Source organism: Anolis sagrei, chromosome Y, assembly GCF_037176765.1.
Source record: "Anolis sagrei isolate rAnoSag1 chromosome Y, rAnoSag1.mat, whole genome shotgun sequence".
NCBI classification, from domain to species: Eukaryota; Metazoa; Chordata; class Lepidosauria; order Squamata; family Dactyloidae; genus Anolis; species Anolis sagrei.
The window spans coordinates 2477079-2503888 of NC_090035.1; the positions used below are offsets into that span (position 1 = coordinate 2477079).

A 26810-nucleotide genomic window follows, 5' to 3' on the forward strand; every position below is an offset into this window, starting at 1 on the left:
TTTTGGATTTGTAGTTCATCTACATCCAGGGAGCACTGTGCACTCATACAATGATGGATCTGCACCAAACTTGGCACGAATACTCAATATGCCCAAATATGAACACTGGTGGAGCTTGGGGAAAATAGACCTTGACATTTGGGAATTTTAGTTGCTGGGATTTATAGTTCACCTACAATCAAAGAGCATTCTGAACCCCACCAATGATAAAATTGGGCCAAATTTTTCCACACCGAATACCAATGACCAACAGAAAATACTGTGTTTTCTGATGTGACATCTCCAGCCCAACCTTTATTACAGTGGTTCTCAACCTGAGGCTCCCCAGATGTTTAGGCCTTCAACTCCCAGAAATCCTAACAGCTGGTAAACTGGCTAGAATTTCTGGGAGTTGTAGGCCAAAACACCTGGAGACCCACAAGTTGAGAATCACTGCTTTAATCGGGTATCAGACAGCACACCAACACCTTAAATCAAGAAACAGCTTCCTAAGATCTACAGATGAAAACCTCAGCAAGTGAGAGTCCAAAAGTGGCAGGCTCAAACCCAGAACCTCAATCAATGGCTGATACCCAATGAGACCCTGGGCACACAGACTTGGAAGGTGCTGAAAAGGCTGCACTCTGGCACCACGAGTTGTAGAGCCAACCTTCAGAAATGGGTCCACAAAGTGGAGTCCACGACATGGAAAAAGTGAAGGAAACACTGAGCAGCATTCTGTGGACACAGATACTAAAAGACAAGGGAGTTACGGAAGGATGGGAATTTCTCAAGAGTGAAATACTCAAGGCGCAATTGCAAACCGTGCCAACAAAGAGAAAAAATAGGCCAAGTGCAAAGAAGCCAGAATGGATGTCCAAAGAACTTCTAACTGTGCTAAGACACAAAAGAGACATGCACAAGAAGTGGAAAAAGGGAGAAATCACCAAAGAAGAATTCAAACAGCCCAAAACAGCCCGAATTCATATAGCCCGAAAAAAACCACAAGAACTGAGAATTCAAACAAATAGCCAACACCTGTAGGGAAAAGGTCCGCAAGGCTAAAGCACAAAACGAGCTCAGGCTTGCCAGGGACATTAAAAACAATAAAAAGGGATTCTTTTCTTATGTCAGTAGAAAGGGGAAAAACAAGGAGGCGATAGGACCTCTTCGAGGAGAAGATGGGGCAATGCTGACAGGGGATGGTAGGGAAAAGGCAGAACTACTTAATGCCTTCTTTGCCTCGGTCTTCTCACAAAAAGAAAGTCATCTTCAACCTCAGCAAGATGGAGTGGATGAGGGATTTGAGGACATCCAACCCCAAATTGGATGGGTGATTTGAATGCAATATTCCTGCTTCTTGGCAGAATGGGGTTGGACTGGATGGCCCATGAGGTCTCTTCCAACTCTTTGATTCTATGATTCTATGATTCCATTCTATGATCTACAGAGACACTCGCTGGAATACCTCAGCAAGCAAGAGTCCAAAAGTGGCAGGCTCAAACCCAGAACCTCAATCCATGGCTGATACCCAATGAGAGACTCCCCGCTGGGCACACAGAAGACGGGGCGACTTGGAAGGTGCTGAACAGGCTGTGCTCTGGCACCACGAGATGCAGAGCCAACCTTCAGAAATGGGGCTACAAAGTGGAGTCCATGACATGCGAGTGGGGAGAAGAGCCAACCACTGACCACCTACTGCAATGCAACCTGAGCCCCTGAGCAACCTGAGCTACTGGTCAAAGGACATTTAATCAACTACCAAGCTTGCAAACTCTGTTATGTCCGTTTCTTAAAAATTTGTTTAAAATGTAATACAATTGTCTGGTTGATACTAACACGATAAATAAATACCACTCTGGTGGGAAGGTAACAGCGCTCCATGCGCTCTGGTACCACGACATGCAGCACATCAAACGACTTAAATAAAGAAATAGTTTTCTAAGATCTACAGAGACACTCACTGGAACATCTCAGCAAGCGAGAGTCCAAAAGTGGCAGGCTCAAACCCAGAAACTCAATCAATGGCTGAGACCGAATGAGAGATTCCCTCCTGGGCACACAGAAGATGAGGCAACTTGGAAGGTGCTGAACATGCTGTGCTCTAGTACCACGAAATGCAGAGCCAACCTTCAGAAATGGGGCCACCAAGTGGAGTCCACGACATGCGAGTTTGGAAAAGAGTAAACCACTGAGCACCTACTACAATGTGGTCTGAGCCCTGCCATATGCACAAGGGGGGACCTTCTTGGAGAGGCACTCCAAGTGGCCAGCTTCTGCTCAAAGGACATTGAGCATCATGCCAAGTTTTCAACTTTGTTTGTGGTTTTTCTATACATTACAACTGTACCCTCAATTTGCTTCTGACACTATAAATATAATTGCTACTGGAAAAGTTGCACAACGAGGGATTAATGAAGACCGGATTAGGACAAAGGCAAAGGGTCTCCTGCAGTTCTCACTCATCTCCCCCTCTTTGGGTCTCTGGGTTGGAGAACACAGGCATGCACTTGGGGAAAATCTGGATCCTTGTGTTCAAGAATGTGTTGGAGAATGACCGCCCACGCCGAGTGCTTGCGGCAATGTTCCACACTTAGCGGCACAGGAGTTGCTTCGGCATATGGATTCCAATGAGTGCAAAGTGGTCCCTAGTACAAGGCATTCCCATCTGAAGTCTCAGAGAGATTACTATGGCACGAGTGTCACAGGACTCGGCGCAGGCCGTGCACACCATGAGAATGTTCTGCTCCAGTGCTCAAGGAACGTCTCCGTACGAAAGCAAACCACTTTCGGGGATGCTTGCCATAGATGCAGGCGAAACGTCAGGAGAAATGCCTCTAGAACATGGCTCTATAGCCCGAAAAAACCCACAAGAACCTAGCAAACCACTTTGTTGCCCTGAGAGTAGGAACGCCAAACCTCGACCCACACAACGCACAGACCAACAAGCACAACTTTCTAAATGTATCTCCAACACAGCTCACACCAAACCAGATGCAAGGAATACTCTCAGACTTATCATAGAATCATAGAAACAAAGAGTTGGAAGAGACCTCCTGGGCCATCCAGTCCAACCCCATTCTGCCAAGAAGCAGGAATATTGCATTCAAATCATCCCTGACAGATGGCCATCCAGCCTATGTTTAAAAGCTTCCACAGAAGGAGCCTCCACCACACTCCCTCCTAGGCAGAGAGTTCCACTGCTGAACAGCTCTCACAGTCATAGAATCATAGAATCATAGAATCAAAGAGTTGGAGGAGACCTCCTGGGCCATCATCCAGTCCAACCCCATTCTGCCAAGAAGCAGGAATATTGAATTCAAAGCACCCCTGACAGATGGCCATCCACCCTCTGCTTAAAAGCTTCCAAAGAAGGAGCCTTCACCACACTCCGGGGCAGAGAGTTCCACTGCTGAACGGCTCTCACAGTAGAATCATAGAATCAAAGAGTTGGAAGAGACCTCCTGGGCCATCATCCAGTCCAACCCCATTCTGCCAAGAAGCAGGAATATTGCACTCAAATCACCCCTGACAGATGGCCATCCAGCCTCTGCTTAAAAGCTTCCAAAGAAGGAGCCTCCACCACGCCCTGGGGCAGAGAGTTCCACTGCTGAATGGCTCTCACAGTCAGGAAGTTCTTCCTCATGTTCAGGTGGAATCTCCTCTCTTGTAGTTTGAAGCCATTGCTCCATTGCGTCCTAGTCTACCATTTCTTGTCCCAGCATTGAATGTTTGCCTTATATATGCTGTGCTCCGCCCTGAGTTCCCTTCGGGGTGAGAAGGGTGGAATATAAATATTTTGAATAAATAAATAAATAATGAGCGTCTGATAACAAGTCAACTTGGATTTTTCTCAATCATACAGGTTGCATTCAACGGAGCTTGATTGAATGAATGGTTTATTGTACTAGCCATAGACCATGGCATGAAATATACAACAGGCACTTTCCAATATGTTCCATATACTGGCTCTTGAAAATTATAGTAGTAATGACATGATAACCATAATAAATGGTTCCATCTACAGAGGAACACCTCAGCAAGTGAGAGTCCAAAAGTGGCAGGCTCAAACTCAGAACTTCAATCAATGGCTGAGACCAAATGAGAGGTTCCTTTTGATTTGTATTACCCCAAACAATCTCCATTTCCATTTCTAGCTTCCGCTGTGGACCTTACAATTTTAGCTCAGATTTTTTGGGCTGCGACTGCAAATGTGGCAACCTTTAATGTTATATATTTTTGAATAATCCACTAACAAGTCACAGATAACTACTGACTGTTGCCATGCTGACCTGTCTTCCAAAAGAGCTCCCAGAATATTGTTTCAAGGGTCATTATACAAAGGGCTAGATAAAAGATAGTGTATTCAATCCTCACTTTCCCCAGACCCACAAATACAAAGTTGTTAGACACGAGGATCCCTCTATATCTTCCCTCTAGCCATCCTGAGGGCATTGTTTGGAATCCCAGGGCTGCCAATGCTTTTCTAGGGGCTACAGACGTTAAGTCTTGACCATCGAGAAAACCAAAGTGCTCTTCCAGGAGTCACCGGCCAATCCCTCTCCAATGCAAGAAATACATCTTAAAGTGTAACATTAGAAAATGTTGACCATTTCCGCTCCCTTGGCAGCCAGCTCTCCACCAAAGTCAACATCAACACTGAAATTCAACACTGCCTGAGCTCTGCGAGTGCAGCATTTTTCCGAATGAAGCAGAGAGTGTTTGAGGACCGGGACATCCGTAGTGATACCAAGGGGCTTGTCTATAAAGCTATTGTCCTCCCAACCCTGCTATACGCCTGTGAAACGTGGACTGTCTACAGACTTCAACATTTACACCGAAATACAACACCGCCTGAGCTCTGCGAATGCATTTTTCCGAATGAAGCAGAGAGTGTTTGAGGACTGGGACATTTGTAGGGAGAACAAGGGGCTTGTTTATAAAGCTATTGTCCTCCCAACCCTGCTATATGCCTGCAAAACATGGACTGTCTACAGATGTTAACATTGACACCGAAATATAACACCCCCTGAGCTCTGGGAATGCAGCATTTTTCTGAATGAAGCAGAGAGTGTTTGAGGACCGGGACATCTGAAAGGATACCAAGGTGCTTGTTTATAGAGCTATTGTCCTCCCAACCCTGCTATATGCCTGGGAAACATGGACTGTCTATTTATTTATTTATTTATTTACTGTCCTTGTATACCGCCGTTTCTCAGCCTAATTGGCGACTCAACGCGGTTTACAACAAAATATACAGTGCACAGTATACAATTAAATGTCTACAGATGTTAACATTGACACCAAAATACAACACCGCCTGAGCTCTGCAAGTGCAGCATTTTTCCAAATGAAGCAGAGCGTGTTTGAGGACCGGGACATCCGCAGGGAGACCAAGGGGCTTGTTTATAAAGCTATTGTCCTCCCAACCCTGCTATACACCTGCAAGAAATGGACTGTCTACAGACGTCACATGCAACTCCTGGAATGATTCCATCAGCGTTGCCTCTGAAAAATCCTGCAAATCTCTTGGGAAGACAAGAGGAAAAATGTCAACATGCTGGAAGAAGTAAAGACCACCAGCATTGAAGTGATGGTCCTCCGCCATCAACTCCGCTGGACTGGCCATGTTGTCCAGATGCCCAATTACCATCTCCCAAAGCAGTTGCTCTACTCCGAACTCAAGAATGGAAAATGGAATGTTGGAGGAAAGGAAAAGAGATTTACAGATGGGCTCAAAGCCAACCTTAAAAACTCTGGCATAGACACTGAGAACTGGGAAGCCCTGGCCCTTGAGCTCTCCAGCTGGAGGTCAGCTGTGACCAGCAGTGCTGCAGAATTTGAAGAGGCATGAATCGAGGGCGAAAGAAACGTGCCAAGAGGAAGGCGCGTCAAGCCAACCCCAACCAGGACCACCTTCCACCTGGAAACCGATGCCCTCACTGTGGGAGAACATGCAGGTCAAGAATAGGGCTCCACAGTCCCCTACGGACCCACCAAATAGGCCGCCACTGACTTCACCAAAGCCCCAGTGAAACGAGAGAGCCCTTCCCGAGAAGGCAGAGCAAGTGCTACAGCTCAAGTTCAACTTCCAAAGGAAGGGCCCCCGGGATCCTTCTCCTTAGAGAAAAAAGAGCGGGACAACTATGCAGCCTTTGTTTAAACGGCGCAGCTCCACTATTAACAACACAAGCAACAACTTGCCAGATTCTTGGCTCAGGAAACGCGATGGGTAGAGAGAGAGAGAAAGAGACTTCCCTTGGCATACAAGCCAAGGGGAGGGCTGCCTTTCCCCCTCTTCCAGATATATATATATGCGCAAAATCAACACAGCAATCGCTCAGGGCACCGTATATCATCAGGCATCGACTTGGGCAAAACGCTGACGGGTGTGACAAGTGCGTGCGATGGGTCTCTTGCAGCAGAGAAATATTAGCAAACTGCATGTTTGCCCTGCAAAGTATTTGTAATTCCACTGATGCAGAAAATAACCGGGAGGTATTTTATTTTTGCCTTCCCCGAGTATGTGAACACGGGTTGCTTTAATGCTCAGCGGGGAAGGGCTTCTGGTACAAGTCAATAAGACGGAGATGGTTTTCAGTCTCGCTTTTAAAAACAACCACCACCATTTTGAATTGACATGACTTCATTCACAATCATGATGTGGAATACATATGTGTGTGAGTACGTGCGTCTGTGTATGTTTATGTATATGTGTGTATATGTTGCACTCGCAGAGCTCAGGCGGTGTTGTATTTTGGTATCAATGTTGACTTGTCCGAATGCCCAAAGATCACCATCTCCCAATGCCATTTGTATATATGTATATGTTGCACTCGCAGAGCTCAGGCGGTGTTGTATTTTGGTGTCAACGTTGACTTGTCCAAATGCCCAAAGATTCGGAGCTTGTATTTATGTATATGTTGCACTCGCAGAGCTCTGGCGGTGTTGTATTTTTGTGTCAAGGTTGACTTGTCCAAATGCCCAAAGATCACCATCTCTGAACGTAGTTTGTATCTATGTATATGTTGCACTTGCAGAGCACAGGCAGCATTGTATTTTGGTGGCAATGCATCTGCGTATGTATATGTACACGTGTGTATTGTATCTATGTATATGTTGCACTTGCAGGGCTCAGGCAGTGTTGTATTTTGGTGTCAATGCTGACTTGTGTGAATGCCCAAAGATCACCGTCTCCCAACGCAGCTTGTATCTATGTATACGTTGCACTCGCAGAGCACAGGCAGTATTGTATTTTGGTGTCAATGCATCTGTGCATGTATATGTACGCGTGTGTATTGTATCTATGTATATGTTGCACTCGCAAGGCTCAGGCGGTGTTGTATTTTGGTGTCAATGCTGACTTGTGTGAATGCCCAAAGATCACCGTCTCCAAACGCAGCTTGTATATATGTATATGTTGCACTCGCAGAGCTCAGGCAGTGTTGTATTTTGGTGTCAATGCATCTGTGTATCTATATGTGCGCGTGTGTATTGTATCTATGTATATGTTGCACTTGCAGAGTTCAGGCGGTGTTGTATTTTGGTATCAATGTTGACATGTCCGAATGCCCAAAGATCACCGTCTCTCAATGCTGTTTGTATATATGTATATGTTGCACTTGCAGAGCTCAGGCAGTGTTGTATTTTGGAGTCAATGTTGACTTGTTCGAATGCCCCAATGCAGTTTGTATATATGTATATGTTGCACTCGCAGAACTCAGGCGGTGTTGTATTTTGGTGTCAATGTTGACTTGTCCGAATGCCCAAAGATCACCGTCTCCCAACGCAGTTTGTATATATGTATATGTTGCACTCGCAGAGCTCAGGCGGTGTTGTATTGTGGTATCAATGTTGACTTGTTAGAATGCCCAAAGATTCTGAACTTGTATATATGTATATGTTGCACTCGCAGAGCTCAGGTGGTGTTGTATTTTGATGTCAGTGTTGACTTGTGTGAATGCCCAACGATCACCGTCTCCCAACGCAGTTTGTATATATGTATATGTTGCACTCGCAGAGCTCAGGTAGTGTTGTATTTGGATGTCAACGTTGACTTGTCCAAATGCCCAAAGATTCGGAGCTTGTATTTATGTATATGTTGCACTCGCAGAGCTCTGGCGGTGTTGTATTTTTGTGTCAAGGTTGACTTGTCCAAATGCCCAAAGATCACCATCTCTGAACGTAGTTTGTATCTATGTATATGTTGCACTTGCAGAGCACAGGCAGCATTGTATTTTGGTGGCAATGCATCTGCGTATGTATATGTACACGTGTGTATTGTATCTATGTATATGTTGCACTCGCAGAGCTCAGGCAGTGTTGTATTTTGGTGTCAATGCATCTGTGTATCTATATGTGCGCGTGTGTATTGTATCTATGTATATGTTGCACTTGCAGAGTTCAGGCGGTGTTGTATTTTGGTATCAATGTTGACATGTCCGAATGCCCAAAGATCACCGTCTCTCAATGCTGTTTGTATATATGTATATGTTGCACTTGCAGAGCTCAGGCAGTGTTGTATTTTGGAGTCAATGTTGACTTGTTCGAATGCCCCAATGCAGTTTGTATATATGTATATGTTGCACTCGCAGAACTCAGGCGGTGTTGTATTTTGGTGTCAATGTTGACTTGTCCGAATGCCCAAAGATCACCGTCTCCCAACGCAGTTTGTATATATGTATATGTTGCACTCGCAGAGCTCAGGCGGTGTTGTATTGTGGTATCAATGTTGACTTGTTAGAATGCCCAAAGATTCTGAACTTGTATATATGTATATGTTGCACTCGCAGAGCTCAGGTGGTGTTGTATTTTGATGTCAGTGTTGACTTGTGTGAATGCCCAACGATCACCGTCTCCCAACGCAGTTTGTATATATGTATATGTTGCACTCGCAGAGCTCAGGTAGTGTTGTATTTGGATGTCAACGTTGACTTGTCCAAATGCCCAAAGATTCGGAGCTTGTATTTATGTATATGTTGCACTCGCAGAGCTCTGGCGGTGTTGTATTTTTGTGTCAAGGTTGACTTGTCCAAATGCCCAAAGATCACCATCTCTGAACGTAGTTTGTATCTATGTATATGTTGCACTTGCAGAGCACAGGCAGCATTGTATTTTGGTGGCAATGCATCTGCGTATGTATATGTACACGTGTGTATTGTATCTATGTATATGTTGCACTTGCAGGGCTCAGGCAGTGTTGTATTTTGGTGTCAATGCTGACTTGTGTGAATGCCCAAAGATCACCGTCTCCCAACGCAGCTTGTATCTATGTATACGTTGCACTCGCAGAGCACAGGCAGTATTGTATTTTGGTGTCAATGCATCTGTGCATGTATATGTACGCGTGTGTATTGTATCTATGTATATGTTGCACTCGCAAGGCTCAGGCGGTGTTGTATTTTGGTGTCAATGCTGACTTGTGTGAATGCCCAAAGATCACCGTCTCCAAACGCAGCTTGTATATATGTATATGTTGCACTCGCAGAGCTCAGGCAGTGTTGTATTTTGGTGTCAATGCATCTGTGTATCTATATGTGCGCGTGTGTATTGTATCTATGTATATGTTGCACTTGCAGAGTTCAGGCGGTGTTGTATTTTGGTATCAATGTTGACATGTCCGAATGCCCAAAGATCACCATCTCCCAACGCAGCTTGTATATATGTATATGTTGCACTCGCAGAGCTCAGGCAGTGTTGTATTTTGGTGTCAATGTTGACTTGTCCGAATGCCCAAAGATCACCATCTCCCAATGAAGTTGGTATCTATGTACATGTTACACTCGCAGAGCTCAGGCGGTGTTGTATTTTGGTATCAATGTTGACTTGTGTGAATGCCCAAATGTAGTTTGTATATATGTATATGTTGCACTCGCAGAGCTCAGGCGGTGTTGTATTTTGGTATCAATGCTGACTTGTCCAAATGCCCAAAGATCACCGTCTCCCAACGCAGTTTGTATATATGTATATGTTGCACTCGCAGAGCTCAGGCAGTGTTGTATTTGGATGTCAATGTTGACTAGTCCGAATGCCCAAAGATTCAGAGCTTGTATATATGTATATGTTGCACTCGCAGAGCTCAGGCGGTGTTGTATTTTGATGTCAATGCTGACTTGTCCGAATGCCCAAAGATTCTGAACTTGTATATATGTATAGTTGCACTCGCAGAGCTCAGGTGGTGTTGTATTTTGGTGTCAATGTTGACTTGTCCGAATGCCCAAAGATTCTGAACTTGTATATATGTATAGTTGCACTCGCAGAGCTCAGGCGGTATTGTATTTTGGTATCAGTGTTGACTTGTTTGAATGCCCAAAGATCACCGTCTCCCAATGCTATTTGTATATATGTATATGTTGCACTCGCAGAGCCCAGGCAGTGTTGTATTTCGGTGTCAATGTTGACTTGTTGGAATGCCCAAAGATCACCGTCTCCCAATGCAGTTTGTATCTATGTATATGTTGCACTCGCAGAGCTCAAGCTAGATAGATGATAGATAGATAGATAGATAGATAGATAGATAGATAGTTATGTGTATGTAATATATAGAGAGCCTGAAGCTATGGATCTTAAAGAAATGACTGGCAATAGGATGAGAATTCTTCCTGGCTGGAAAAAAAAACTGCCTTGGAAAGAATAATATGAAGCCGACCAAAATAGAAAGTCCCAGTCCATAGAAAACAGTGTCTCTTTGATGAAGCTGCTGAGTTCTAAAATAGGAATAACGAGAGAGAGAGAAAAGCCTGCGACATGGACAAATATATCATATGACACATACACACAATCCCCATAAATATCTGGTTATGGAATCTGGAAACCAACTGTGCAAAGATGCAGAGTCCTCAAAACAAATAGCGGAATGCGCTCACACACATCTATTCTGCACATGTTAAGACGATCAATACGGATCTCAAAACTGCAGTCAGAACTTCCCTTTCAGTCCAATGCAAACAGGATGCTTTCCAGGTTGTTGTAGGTTTTTTCGGGCTGTATGGCCATGTTCTAGAGGCATTCTCTCCTGATGTTTCGCCTGCATCTATGGCAAGCATCCTCAGAGGCAGTGAGGTCTGTTGGAAAGTGGGATGATATATCTGTGGAATGACCAGAGTGGGACAAAGGACTCTTGTCTGTTGGAGCTAGGTGGGAATGTTTCAACGGTAGACAAGAGGGATCCTCTCACAGTCTATCGTATACCATGCATCTGTGGACAAGTCTATATGGGCAAACACAGCTTTGCCCAAACACGAATCAAGGAACATGGAAGGCACTGCAGACTCCTTCAACCAGAGAAATCAGCCATAGCAGAGCACCTGATGAACCAACCTGGACACAGCATTTTATTTGAGAACACAGAAATACTGGACCACTCTCACAACCACCATGTCAGGCTACACAGAGAAGCCATTGAAATCCACAAGAAGCATGTGGACAATTTCAACAGAAAGGAGGAAACCATGAAAATGAACAAAATCTGGCTACCAGTATTAAAAAAAAACTCTAAAATTACAACAGCAAAACAACAGAGAGGAAACAATCAGGGACAGCTAATCACCTCTCAACAAAAGATTGCCAGGCCATCAAATGCTAATCAAGGTGGTCAGTTGAAACATCCACACCTAGCTCCAGCAGACTAGAGTTCTTTGTCCCACCCTGGTCATTCCACAGATATATAAACCCACTTTCCTAGTTTCAACAGACCTCACTACCTCTGAGGAGGCTTGCCATAGATGCAGGCGAAACGTCAGGAGAGAATGCCTCTAGACCATGGCCATATTGTCCGAAAAAACCTACAACAACCCAGTGATTCCGGCCATGAAAGCCTTGGACAATACAGGATGCTTTCCCATTGAACCATTTCTCGGCAATGGGCAGCAGCAGCCTCGTACTATTCAGTTCAACGGGACCTTCCAAGATCTAGAACAGCAACCTGGTTTCTCATTCGGAAAACCAAACAACAGCCCGTGCACATGTGAACCAGTGTCATAGAATCCTAGAGTTGGAAGAAATCTGGTGGGCCATCCAGTCCAATCCCATTCTGCCAAGAAGCAGGAAAATTGAATTCAAAGCACCCCTGACAGATGGCCATCCAGCCTCTGCTTCAAAGCCTCCAAAGAAGGAGCTTCCACCACACTCTGGGGCAGAGAGTTCCACTGCTGAACAGCTCTCACAGTCAGGAATCATAGAATCCTAGAGTTGGAAAAGACCTCCTGGGCCTTCATCCAGTCCAACCCCATTCAGCCAAGAAGGAAAATTGCATTCAAAGCACCCCTGACAGATGGCCATCCAGCCTCTGTTTAAAATCTTCCAAAGAAAAAGCCTCCACCACACTCTGTGGCAGAGAGTTCCACTGCTGAACACCTCTCACAGTCAGGCTTCCCGCTGGGCAAAGGCTGCACATCCTGTACTAAAGACAGTTATTTACAGGTCCAGCGTGCAACAGAATAGCCAGGCTGCTGATCTAGATCCATTGTTCATCATCTACACTCAGAATGAGGATCGATCAGGCTCTCTCATCAGCTTTGCATTATTCCTCTGCAGCTTCCCCCTGGACTGGAGCTGCTATGCACTCCCATTAGGATTCTCTCCTTAAATAACTCTCCATTCTCAATCTCCAAACCGAGTCATTGCTGGCAGTCAACCTTGCCATTGGGAAGGCAGCAGGATTCACCTCCATCTTTCCAGGTTCCATTTGCAAAGACATACCTTCAAGAAATATTGAACTACAGCCCTTTTAAAATAACTCAATCCTGCTCTAATGTCTCTCTCAGGTACACAACTCAAAACATGATTCCATCTAGTCATTCAACAGTCAACATGACCGAGAGTGTCCAACCAACATTGCAGAGGAACAAGAGTCCTTAATCCAGCCAGCTACAATAGCAGCTAAACTTCCACTTTTGGAGAAAACCTACAGGACTGAATCCTATCTGCAAAGTGAAAGAAGGAAACATCCAGGGGAAGGGAAGGCAGGAAGGCGAGATAGACTCGTATCAACGAAGCTATGGCTGCCTTTAGTTTTCAATACCTATTGATGATTGGAGGCCTCAGAAGTCAAAATCAATCTGACCAAGACAGAAGACTAAATGAATGGTCTGAATAGTCTAGTTAGTCTAATCAAGGGATCATCTGCAGATCCATGTTGTGGGACTTGAAGTCCAATCAAGGGATCATCTGCCTACCCATGTTGTGAGACTTGAAGTCCAATCAAGGGATCATCTGCCTACCCATGTTGAGGGACTTGAAGTCCAATCAAGGGATCATCTGCATACCCATGTTGAGGGACTTGAAGTCCAATCAAGGGATCATCTGCCTACCCATGTTGTGGAACTTGAAGTCCAACCAAGGGATCATCAGCATATCCATGTTGTGGGAGACAAAGTCCAATCAAGAGATCATCAGCATATCCATGTTGTGGGAGCTGAAGACCAACCAAGGGATAATCTGCCTACCTATGTTATGGGACTTGAAGTCCAACCAAGGGATCATCTATCTACCCATGTTGTGGGAGCTGAAGACCAATAAAGGGATCATCAGCATACCATGTTGTGGGAGCTGAAGACCAATCAAGGGATAATCTGCCTACCCATGTTATGAGACTTGAAGTCCAACCAAGGGATCATCTATCTACCCATGTTGTGGGAGCTGAAGACCAATAAAGGGATCATCAGCATACCATGTTGTGGGAGCTGAAGACCAATCAAGGGATAATCTGCCTACCCATGTTATGAGACTTGAAGTCCAACCAAGGGATCATCTGTCTACCCATGTTGAAGACCAATAAAGGGATCATCAGCGTACCCATGTTGTGGGAGATGAAGTCCAACCAAGGGATCATCAGCATTCCCATTTTGTGGGAGGTGAAGTCCAACCAAGGGATCATCAACATATCCATGTTGTGGGAGCTGAAGACCAATCAAGAGATCATCTGCATACCCATGTGGTTGGAGTTGCCATGCCTGAGATAGCCTCTCCTTCTGATCCACGGAGAGTCTTACATCTCATGTTTGGGTCACAGAATCGGACGAATGCCAAACACAACGCTCGCTCGTGGGATGTGAAGCCTTGTGCTCTCTCCTCGGAGGCCGAGATGTTCTCAGCGGCTCCCAAAAGGCTTGACTCAGCCCCTTCCCTGACACCTGACCCATGGGATATACAACCCGGGAAGGCCTTTGAACACCCCGGCATCGTTCCGTCCTGCTGAGGCCGAACTCTGCAAGGCGTTGGCAAACAAAACACATTCCCTTTGCAAAGACATTTCCCTTTTCGGAGAAGAATAAACCAAACCAAACAAAAAACCAGACACACACAGCATTATAATATCTCTCACCATCGTCATGTTTTCGAATGTAGGAAAAGCCTGGGAATAATTTACCTACGGAGTCAATCTCCAGGAGGCGCTGCAGGTCACGGATGCTGTGGATTTCGCTGTGAGCCAGGCGCTCAATCACCTCTTGCGGGATTTCAGCTTCCTTTTTGGAAAAAGAGAAAAAGAGGGAGGGGAAAAAATATTACATCCATGTCCAAGCTGCATTCCAAACCCTGAACGAGCTGCATGAGTCTGCAACTGGCAGGTGCTGCCTACGATTGCAAAAGGAAAGGAGGCTGGATTACTGTCTTCGACTCCTTATTAAGACAACATCATCATAGAGAGCAGCAGGCATTGCTTTGGGAAGCACATATCTCCAAGAGTAAATCCATCTAAATTCATTGGGACTTATATGCTGAGCTAAGGTTGACATTCAATGCTAAGGGTCACCGAAAAATCATAATAAAAGCATTGATTTTTGAGTGTTGCATGGAGTGTCTATGCAACACTCAAAAATATATACTATTATCATGACTTTTCAGTACACCTTAACACTGAATGTCAACCTAACTGCTTGGGATAACCAGGAATTATAGTTTTGCAAGGGCCGTAGGCCTTCTGTGCCAAAGAGAACCCCAATGGCAGTAAACTGCATTGATTTCACAGTGTAGATGCACCCCGAAGCTGCAGTTACAATGAGGTGCACATGAACAGAGATCGAGATCATCTTGTTGTTGAGCAGGCATGGGTGATTAGAGCACCAAACTGCCTGAAGCTGCAGTTACAATGAGGCACACACGAACAGAGATCAAGATCATCTCATTGTTGAGCAGGCATGGTTAATTAGAGCACCAAACTGCATTAATTGCACAGTGTAGACGCACCCCGAAGCTGCAGTTACAATGGGAGGCACATGAACAGAGATCGAGATCATCTCATTGTTGAGCAGGCATGGTTAATTAGAGCACCAAACTGCATTAATTGCAGAGTGTAGACACACCCTGAAGCTGCAGTTACAATGAGGCACACACGAACAGAGATCAAGATCATCTCATTGTTGAGCAGGCATGGTTAATTAGAGCACCAAACTGCATTGATTGCACAGTGTAGATGCACCCTGAAGCTGCAGTTACAATGGGGTGCACAAGAACAGAGATCGAGATCATCTCATTGTTGAGTAGGCACGGGTGAATAGAGCACCAAACTGCATTGACTGCACAGTGTAGAGGCACCCTGAAGCTGCAGTTACAATGGGGTGCACATGAACAGAGATCGAGATCATCTTGTTGTTAAGCAGGCATGGGTGAATGGAGCACCAAACTGCATTAATTGCACAGTGTAGATGCACCCTGAAGCCGCAGTTACAATGGGGTGCACATGAACAGAGATCGAGATCATCTCATTGTTGAGTAGGCATGGGTGAATGGATCACCAAACTGTATTAATTGCACAGTGTAGATGCACCCTGAAGCTGCAGTTACAATGGGGTGCACAAGAACAGAGATCGAGATCATCTCATTGTTGAGTAGGCATGGGTGAATGGATCACCAAACTGCATTGATTGCACAGTGTAGATGCACCCTGAAGCTGCAGTTACAATGGGGTGCACATGAACAGAGATCGAGATCTTCTTGTTATTGAGCAGGCATGGGTAAACTTGGGTCTGGAATACACATGAACAGAGATCAAGATCATCTTGTTGTTGAGCAAGCATGGGCAAACTTGGGCCCAGGATGCACATGAACAGAGATTGAGATCATCTTGTTGTTGAGCAGGCATGGGAGTTGCAGTCCAAAACGCCTGGAGGGCCCAAGTTTGCCCATGCCTGCTGTTGAGGAACATTACAACACCTTCTTTGCACTGAAACAGAGCATGTTTTTGTGACTGGCAATCCTTTCTCATGTCAATACAGAACTTGATTCCCTCCCTCAACCATCTAGGTGGGGCATGAGTATGTATACACACACACCCATATATATATAGACATTCTATATATATACATCCAAAGTAATTCCTAACACACACACACATATATATAGACATTATATATATATATACACACACACACACACACACATCCCAAAGTAATTCCTAACACACACACACACACATATATAGACATTCTATATATATGCATCCAAAGTAATTCCTAACACACACACACACAAACATATATATAGACATTCTATACATATATATACATCCCAAATTCCTAACACACACACACACATATATAGACATTCTGTATATATACATCCAAAGTAATTCCTAACACACACACACATATATATAGACATTCTATATATATATATATATATATATATATATATATATACACACACACACACACACACACACACATCCCAAAGTAATTCCTAACACACACACACACATATATAGACATTCTATATATATGCATCCAAAGTAATTCCTAACACACACACACACAAACATATATATAGACATTCTATACATATATATACATCCCAAATTCCTAACAAACACACACACACATATATAGACATTCTATATATATACATCCAAAGTAATTCCTAACACACACACACATATATATAGACATTCTATATATATATATATATATATATATATATATACACACACACACACACACACACATCCCAAAGTAATTCCTAACACACACACACACATATATAGACATTCTATATATATGCATCCAAAGTAATTCCTAACACACACACACACAAACATATATATAGACATTCTATACATATATATACATCCCAAATTCCTAACAAACACACACACACATATATAGACATTCTATATATATACATCCAAAGTAATTCCTAACACACACACACATATATATAGACATTCTATATATATATATATATATATATATATATATATACACACACACACACACATCCCAAAGTAATTCCTAACACACACACACACATATATAGACATTCTATATATATGCATCCAAAGTAATTCCTAACACACACACACACAAACATATATATAGACATTCTATACATATATATACATCCCAAATTCCTAACAAACACACACACACATATATAGACATTCTATATATATACATCCAAAGTAATTCCTAACACACACACACATATATATAGACATTCTATATATATATATATACACACACACACACACACACACACATCCCAAAGTAATTCCTAACACACACACACACACATATATAGACATTCTTTATATATGCATCCAAAGTAATTCCTAACACACACACACACAAACATATATATAGACATTCTATACATATATATACATCCCAAATTCCTAACACACACACACACACATATATAGACATTCTATATATATACATCCAAAGTAATTCCTAACACACACATATATATAGACATTCTATACATATATATACATCCCAAAGTACTTCCTACAAGTTTCCCCTGTTGGAAAAGAGCAAGGGAAGCCCTCGTTCGCTCCTCACCGAAAATGTATACAATGATCAATCATCTCGTTCCTATTATAGACCAACAAGAGAAAGCAACCAAGATTCAGAATACATCAAACAGTCCTAAATGCTTGGGAAGGGTTCGATTTGTGATTATGTGATTCGAAATCCAGCAGATATATCTCCTTTGCTGTGTCATACTGTGTTTTTGTGTTAGTATAATAATAATAATAGCTATTATTATTATTATTATTATTATTATTATACTATACTAGTTTCCCAAGAACACTCCCCATCAGTCCAAGGCCTTTTCTCACCTAACTACCTCTGAGGATGCTTGCCATAGATGCAGGCGAAACGTCAGGAGAAAATACCTCTAGAACATGGCCATATAGCCCAAAAAGAGTTGGAAAAGACCTCGTAGGCCATCTAGTCTAACCCCATTCTGCCAAGAAGCAGGAAAATTGCATCCAAAGCGCCCCCGTCAGATGACAGATAATGATGATCATCATGGTTATCATTCCCCCCATCTGTCTGGATGATCATCTGTCTGGGAGGGCTCGGATTGCCTTTCCCTGCAGGGCAGAACTGGGTTGGGCTGGATGGTCTCTTGGGATCCCTTCCAACCTTTTGATGCTTTGGATAATAATAGAATCCTAGAGTTGAAAGAGACCTCCTGGGCCTTCCAGTCCAACCCCTTTCTGCCAAGAAACAGGAAAATTGCATTCAAAGCACCCCGACAGATGGCCATCTAGCCTCCTCCGAAGAAGGAGCCTCCACCACATAATAATAATAATACAATAACAACAACAATAATGATTTTGATAATAATATAATAATAATAATGATGATGATGATGATGATGTAACAACAACAACAACATAGAAGGAGCCTCCACCACATAATAATAATAATAATAATAATAATAATAATAATAATAATACAATAACAACAACAATAATGATTTTGATAATAATGTAATAATAATAATAATAATGTAATAACAACACATAAAGCCTCCATAGAAGGAGCCTCCACCACATAATAATAATAATAATAATAATAATAATAATAATAACAACAACAACATAACAATAACAACAATAATGATTTTGATAATAATGTAATAATAATAATAATAATGTAATAACAACACATAAACCCTCCATAGAACGAGCCTCCACCACATAATAATAATAATAATAACAACAACAACAACAACAACAATAATATAACATTAACAACAATACTGATTTTGATAATAATGTAACACCAACAACACACAAACCCTCCATAGAAGGAGCCTCCACCAAATAATAATAATAATAATAATAATAATAATAATAATAATAATAACAATATAACAGCAACAACATGATTTTAATAATAATGTAATAATAATAACAACAATAATAATAATGTAACAACAACAACAAAAACAGATAAAGCCTCCATAGAAGGAGCCTCCACCACATAATAATAATAATAATAACAACAACAACAACAACAACAACAACATAACAATAACAACAATAATGATTTTGATAATAATGTAATAATAATAATAATGTAATAACAACACATACAGCCTCCATAGAAGGAGCCTCCACTAAATAATAATAATAATAATAATAATAATAGTAACAATAATAATAATAATCTAACAATAATAACAACAATAATGATTTTGATAATAATGCAATAATAATAATAATAATGTACCAACAACAACAACACACAAAGCCTCCATAGAAGGAGCCTCCACCAAATAGTAATAATAATAATAATAATAATAATAATAATAATAATAATAATAATAATAATAATAATATAACAATAATGATTTTGATAATAATGTAATAATAATAATAATGTACCAACAACAACAACACACAAAGCCTCCATAGAAGGAGCCTCCACCAAATAGTAATAATAATAATAATAATAATAATATAACAATAACAATAATGATTTTGATAATAATGTAATAATAATAATAATGTAACAACAACAACAACAACACAAAGCCTCCATAGAAGTAGCCTCCACCACATAACAATAACAATAATAATAACAATAATGATGATTTTGATAATAATGTAATAATAATAATAATGTACCAACAACAACACATACAGCCTCCATAGAAGGAGCCTCCACCATATAATAATAATAATAATAATAATAATAATAATAATAATATAACAACAATAATGATTTTGATAATAATGTAATAATAATAATAATGTACCAACAACAACACATACAGCCTCCATAGAAGGAGCCTCCACCACATAATAATAATAATAATAATAATAATAATAATAATAATAATAATCTAACAATAATAACAACAATGATTTTGATAGCAATAATAATGATAATGTAACAAGAACACATACAAATATTATTCAAGCTACCAATACAATGCTAATTATTTGGGGAGCCGATCCCAAAGTGGAAAGGCCAGAATTCCAAATAGTAGTCATACAATACTAAACGCAAGGGTAGCAATAATAAAGGTAAAAGTAAAGGTAAAGGTAAAGATAAAGGTTTCCCCTTGACATTAAGTCTACAATACAACAATAACAGCAATAGCAGAAACAACAATAATAATGTCTTTGATGATAAGAATAACAACCGAACAATAATAATAACAACAACAACAACAATAATGTCTTTGATGATAATAATAACAACCTAACAATAATAATAGCAACAATAGCAATAATAATGTCTTTGATGATAATAACAACAACCTAACAATAATAATAGCAACAATAGCAATAATAATGCCTTTGATGATAATAATAACAACCTAACAATAATAATAGCAACAACAACAATAATAATGTCTTTGATGATAATAACAACCGAACAATAATAATAGCAACAATAACAATAATAATGTCTTTGATGATAATAATAACAACCGAACAATAATAATAGCAACAACAACAACAATGTCTTTGATGATAAGAATAACAACCTAACAATAATAATAACAACCTAACAATAATAATAGCAACAACAACAATAATGCCTTTGATGATAATAACAACCTAACAATAATCATAGCAACAACAACAACAATGCCTTTGATGATAAGAATAACAACCTAACAATAATAATAACAACCTAACAATAATAATAGCAACAACAACAATAATGCCTTTGATGATAATAGTAACAACATAACAATAATAATAACAACCTAACAATAATAATAGCAACAACAACAATAATGCCTTTGATGATAATAATAACAACATAACAATAATAGCAACAACAACGTCTTTGATGATAATAACATAACAATAATAATAGCAACAACAATAATAATGCTTACCAACAACAGCAACAACAATGTCTTTGATGTTAATAATAACATAACAACAATAATAACAATAATTATAATAATATAGCAATAACAACAACAATGATTTTGATAATAATGTAAGAATAATAATAATAATAATAATAATGTAACAACAACAACAACACAAAGCCTCCATAGAAGGAGCCTCCACCACATAACAATAACAATAATAATAACAACAACAACAATAATGATTTTGATAATAATGTAATAGTAATAATAATAACAATGTAATAACAACAACAACACATACAGCCTCCATAGAAGGAGCCTCCACCACATTATTATTATTATTATTATTATTATTATTATTATTATTATTAAAACAATAACAGGCGAAACGTCAGGAGAAATGCCTCTAGAACATGGCCATATAGCCCGAAAAAAACCTACAACAACCCAATAATAATAATAATAATGCTTTTGATCATCATCATCATCATTAAAAAAATACTATTCAAGCTACTAACACGATGCTAATCATGCATCGGCCCCAAATTAGAAAGGCCAGAATTCCAAATGCTAGTCGTATAATACTAATCACAAGGGTAGCAATAACACTATAGTAAAAATACTAATGCAACACTAATACTGCTAATAAAACACTAAAAAGGGCGCTGATCATCATCATACGGGAAGCCAGTCTCCAAGCAAGAAGGGGTGGTCAGAATAACTAATAGGGGTAGTAGCAATAATACTACTGAAAATACTAATATACGAATAATGTCACTAATTACTAATAATGGGAGGGAGCGGGTCCCAAAGCAGAAAGGCCAGAGCTCCAAATAATACTACTAATAAGGATGGTAGTAATAATATTGATAAAAATACTAATAATGCTGCTTATGAAATACTAATAATGATAGTCATATTGGGGGGGGGGGGCTAGTCCCAAAAGGCTAAGAGTTTCCAAATACTACTCATAATAATAATAATAATAATAATAATAATAATAATATGGTAATAATTGGGGGAGGGGGGGAGATAGTCCCAAAAGGTGAAGAGTTTCCAAATACTACTCATAGTAGTAGTAGTAGTAGTAATAATAATAATAATAATGCTAATAAAATGCTAATAATGATAGTTATATTGGGGGAGGGGGGGAGCTAGTCCCAAAAGGTGAAGAGTTTCCAAATACTACTCATAGTAGTGGTAGTAGTAATAATAATAAAAATAAAAATAATAATAATAATAATACAAATACTAATAATGCTGCTAATAAAACACTAATAATGATAGACATATTGGGGGGGGGGGAGGGAGCTAGTCCCAAAAGGCGAAGAGTTTGCAAATACTACTCATAGTAGTAGTAGTAGTAATAATAATAATAATAATACAAATACTAATAATGCTGCTAATAAAATGCTAATAATGATAGTCATATTGGGGGGGGGGGGGAGATAGTCCCAAAAGGCGAAGAGTTTCCAAATACTACTCATAGTAGTAGTAGTAGTAGTAATAATAATACAAATACTAATAATGCTGCTAATAAAGTACTAATAATGATAGTTATATTGGGGGGAGGGGGGGAGATAGTCCCAAAAGGCAAAGAGTTTCCAAATACTACTCATAGTAGTAGTAGTAGTAGAAATAATAATAATAATAATAATAATAATACAAATACTAATAATGCTGCTAATAAAATGCTAATAATGATAGTCATATTGGGGGGGGGGAGCTAGTCCCAAAGGTGAAGAGTTTCCAAATACTACTCATAATAATAATAATATTAATACAAATACTAATAATGCTGCTAATAAAATACTAATAATGATTGTCATATGGAAGGGAGGAGGGAGATAGTCCCAAAAGGTGAAGAGTTTCCAAATAATACTCATAGTAATAATAATAATAATAATAATACAAATGCTAATAATGCTGCTAATAAAGTACTAATAATGATGGTCATAGTACCAAAAGGCGAAGGCTTTCCTAATACTCATAAGGATAGTAATAATCAGAGGCGGCCCTAGGTAATTTTCAACAGTAAGCAAACAGTATTTTGCCTCCCCCCACCAATCACTGATATATATTTTCTGTTCGTCATGGGAGTTCTGTGTGCCATATTTGGTTCAATTCCATCATTGGTGGAGTTCAGAATGCTCTTTGATTGTAGGTGAACTATACATCCCAGTAACTACAACTCGCATCTGTCAAGGTCTATTTCCCCCCAAGAGCGCCTCAAGAGCACCCCTGGCAAAATGAACTCTACTGCGACTGCTTACTTTGCGTAAGGGTTGAGCCGCCCCTGGTAATAATGATACTAATACTGCTAATAACATACTAATTATGGTACTAATATTGTGCGGGGGGGGGGGTGGTCTCAAAGTAGAAAGGGCAAGAGTTCCCAACACTCCTCCTAATAGTAATAGGGATAGTAGTGATAATACTAAGAAGACCCTAATAAGGGGACTAATTAATTGGGGGGGGGGGGGGAGAGAGTGTCAACATGAGCAGGCGAGGCGGAAAGGTGCAGGAGAAGGAGGAGGAGCTTTGAAACAGAGGCTGGATGGCCATCTGTCAGGGGTGATTTGAATGCAACATTCCTGCTTCTTGGCAGAATGGGGTTGGACTGGATGGCCCAGGAGGTCTCTTCCAACTCTAGGATTTCTATGATTCTAGGAGGAAGAAGACTCAGGGAAAAGAGGAATCCCACTCCTCAGAGCCCGGCTGCCGAGAAGGACCCCCACCCGCCCCCCTCCTCATGCGGGAAGCCGGAGCCTCGACGGAGAGGCCAGAGGGGCCAAGCCGAGCCAGGAGGGGCAGCAGAGGCAGAGAGGCAGCAGAAGGGGCCAAGAGACCCAGCCAGACCCCCGAAGGGAGGAGGAGGAGGAGAGGAGCTCTTGCAGACTGGCTCCCCAGGGAAGGAGGAGAAGGAGAAGGCACCCCCAGGGACAGAGAGGGGCACACAGAGAGAGAGAGGGGGGGAAGGAGAACGATTAGAGAGAGAGAGAGAGAGAGAGAGAGAGAGGTAGAGAAAGGTAGATAGGAAGATAGGAAGATAAGAAGAGAGAGAGATAAGATGATAGATAGATAGATAGATAGAGAGAGAGAGAGAGAGAGAGAGAGAGAGATAGAGAGAGAGATAGGAAGATAGGAAGATAAGAAGAGAGAGAGATAAGATAGATAGATAGATAGATAGATAGATAGGAAGGAAGATAGATAGATAGATAGATAGATAGAGAGAGAGAGAGAGAGAGAGAGATAGGAAGATAGGAAGATAAGAAGAGAGAGAGAGAGAGAGATAGATAGATAGATAGATAGGAAGATAGATAGATAGATAGATAGATAGATAGATAGATAGGAGGATAGATAGATAGGAAGATAGATAGATAGATAGATAGGAAGAGAGAGAGAGAGAGATAAGAAGATAGATAGATAGATAGATAGGAAGATAGGAGGATAGAGAGAGAGAGATAAGAAGATAGATAGATAGATAGATAGATAGGAAGAGAGAGAGAGAGAGAGAGATAAGAAGATAGATAGATAGATAGATAGATAGATAGATAGATAGGAAGATAGGAGGATAGAGAGAGAGAGGTAGATAGGAAGATAAGATAAGTAGATAGATAGATAGATAGGAAGATAAGAAGATTGATCAATGATAGATAGATAGATAGATAGATAGATAGGAAAATAGATACATAATATAGACACATAGATAGGAAGATGATAGATAAATAGGAAGAAGACGGATAGATAGATAGATAGACTGAGAGATACATAGCTAGAGAGATTGATTGATAGAAAGATGGCTTGATCGACAGATAGATAGAAAGGTAGATAGGTGGATAGATAGATAGATAGATAGGAAGATAAGAAGATAGATAGATACATAGATAGATAGGAAGATAGATAGGAAGATAGATAGGAAGGTGGACACATACATACATAGGCACATAGATACATAGTAGATACATATATAGATACATAGGTAGGTAGGTACATAGACACATGGATAGATAGATACATAGACAGGTAGGTTGGTAGGTAGACACATAGGTAGGTAGGTAAGTAGGTAGATAGATAGATAGAGAGAGAGATAAATAGATAGATAGAAAGACAGAGAGATAGAGAGAGAGATAGACAGATAGATAGACAGAGAGATAGATAAGAATATAAGAACATAAGTAGATAGATAGATAGATAGATAGATAGATAGAGACACATAGGTACATTTGTAGGTAGGTAGGTAGGTAGAACGCATGTGGTCTTCTTACCTGGGCCAAAGCGAGGGCCAAGGAGCCCAGGCTGACGACGAGCCAGACGCCGGGAGCCCAGGGGCCCATCCTCGCGGCGGCGGGAGTCGGAGGAAGAAGGGAAGGAAGAAGAAGGAGAAGAGGAGGAGGAGGATGGCGCCTTGCCCGGCCCCAGGAGGAGCCCCCGCCCGCCTCCGTGCCCCCGGGGCCCCTCCACCATCCCCTCGGGGGGGCAAGGGGGAAGAAGGAGGGAAAGAGAGAGAGAGAGGGAAGGGCTGGGAAGGGGCTCCCTTCCTCCTCCTCCTCTTTCCCTCCCTTCCTCCTTCTTCCTTTCCTTCAGGGAGAGTTGGGGGCTCCCTCTCCTCCTCTTCCTCTTCCCTTTCCTCCTCCGCAGTGGGCTCCTCAGGAAGGAAGGAAGGTCTCCGCAGGAGTGGGTCCTCTTCCTCTCTCTCTGTGTGTGTCTGTGTCCGTCTCCCGAAAAGAAGGAGAAAGGGAAGGAGGGAACGCCAAAAAGGAGGAGGAGAAGGCGACGCTGGAAGGGAAGGGAAGGGAAGGCGAGGCGAGGCAGGCAAGAGGAAGGCGACCCAGCTGGCCTCTCCTCCGCCTTCTCCTCCTTCTCCTCCTCCTCCTGAGTCTGCGATGAGGCGGGGAAGGAAGGAAAGAAGGGAGGAAGGAAAAGAGGGAGGAGGGAGGGAAAGAGAGAGAGAGAGAGAGACCAGCCCTCCGCCGCCACAGCCTCCTCCTCCTCTTCCTCCTCCTCCTCTTCGGCCTCGCAACGCCCCTCACCTGTCTGCAAAGAGGGAGGGAGGGAGGGAAAGAAGGGAAGGAGGAAGGAGGGAGGGAGGTCCCTTCTTCTTCTCCTCCTCCTCCTGCTTTTCTCCCCTCCCTCCTTCCCTCTGCTGCACACTCGCTGCTTTGGTTTGGATTGATTTACTGTGTTGCCGGCCCTGGAAGCCCTGCAGGCAACACGCCCCCTTTCGCCCCAATCTGGAGCTCCACAGGCGGATCTTACGGTGGAAGGGACCCCCAGGGGACATCTAGACCCACCCGCTTCGCCCAGGCAAGGACAAGCCCCATTTCCAAGCCTCCAAGGAAGCACAGCAAGTTCAGCAGCTCAGTAGATCAACCCGCTGCACCACGGATGGCTCCAACTATACACAGTTCACTATTCAATATTGACTTCTGAAATGGAGTCTGAGTCCTGAACAATCCCAGATCTGATCACAGGGTCTGCAGTCCCTCCCACAACTTAGAGTGAAGAGAAAACTGCATACCAATACATACACAAATACAATACAGTAAGCAATCTGAATTATATTCATAACAAACCAGGGGCTCGAACTATACAGACTTCTGAAATGGAGTCTGAGTCCTGGACAATCCCAGATCTGATCACATGGTCTGTAGACTCTTCCCACAACTTAGAGTGAAGAGAAACCTCATACCAATACATTCACAAATACAATACAGTAAGCAATCTGAATTATATTCATAACAAACCAGGGGCTCCAA

The 26810-nt window shown here is 41.5% G+C and overlaps 1 protein-coding gene across 1 annotated transcript in view; it reads right to left on the reverse strand.

The window, feature by feature from the left end:
- The window catches only part of LOC137095203 (platelet-derived growth factor subunit A-like), a 125429-nt gene extending 99429 nt beyond the window's left edge, over positions 1-26000 (reverse strand). Inside the window, exons 1-2 of the mRNA XM_067461598.1 lie at positions 25320-26000; positions 14348-14444 (exon numbers count right to left, since the gene is read on the reverse strand). Of these exons, the coding sequence (XP_067317699.1) occupies positions 14348-14444; positions 25320-25388 (166 nt within the window). The 5' untranslated portion in view covers positions 25389-26000. The remainder of the gene's footprint in view (positions 1-14347; positions 14445-25319) is intronic.
- Positions 26001-26810: the final 810 nt, after the last annotated feature.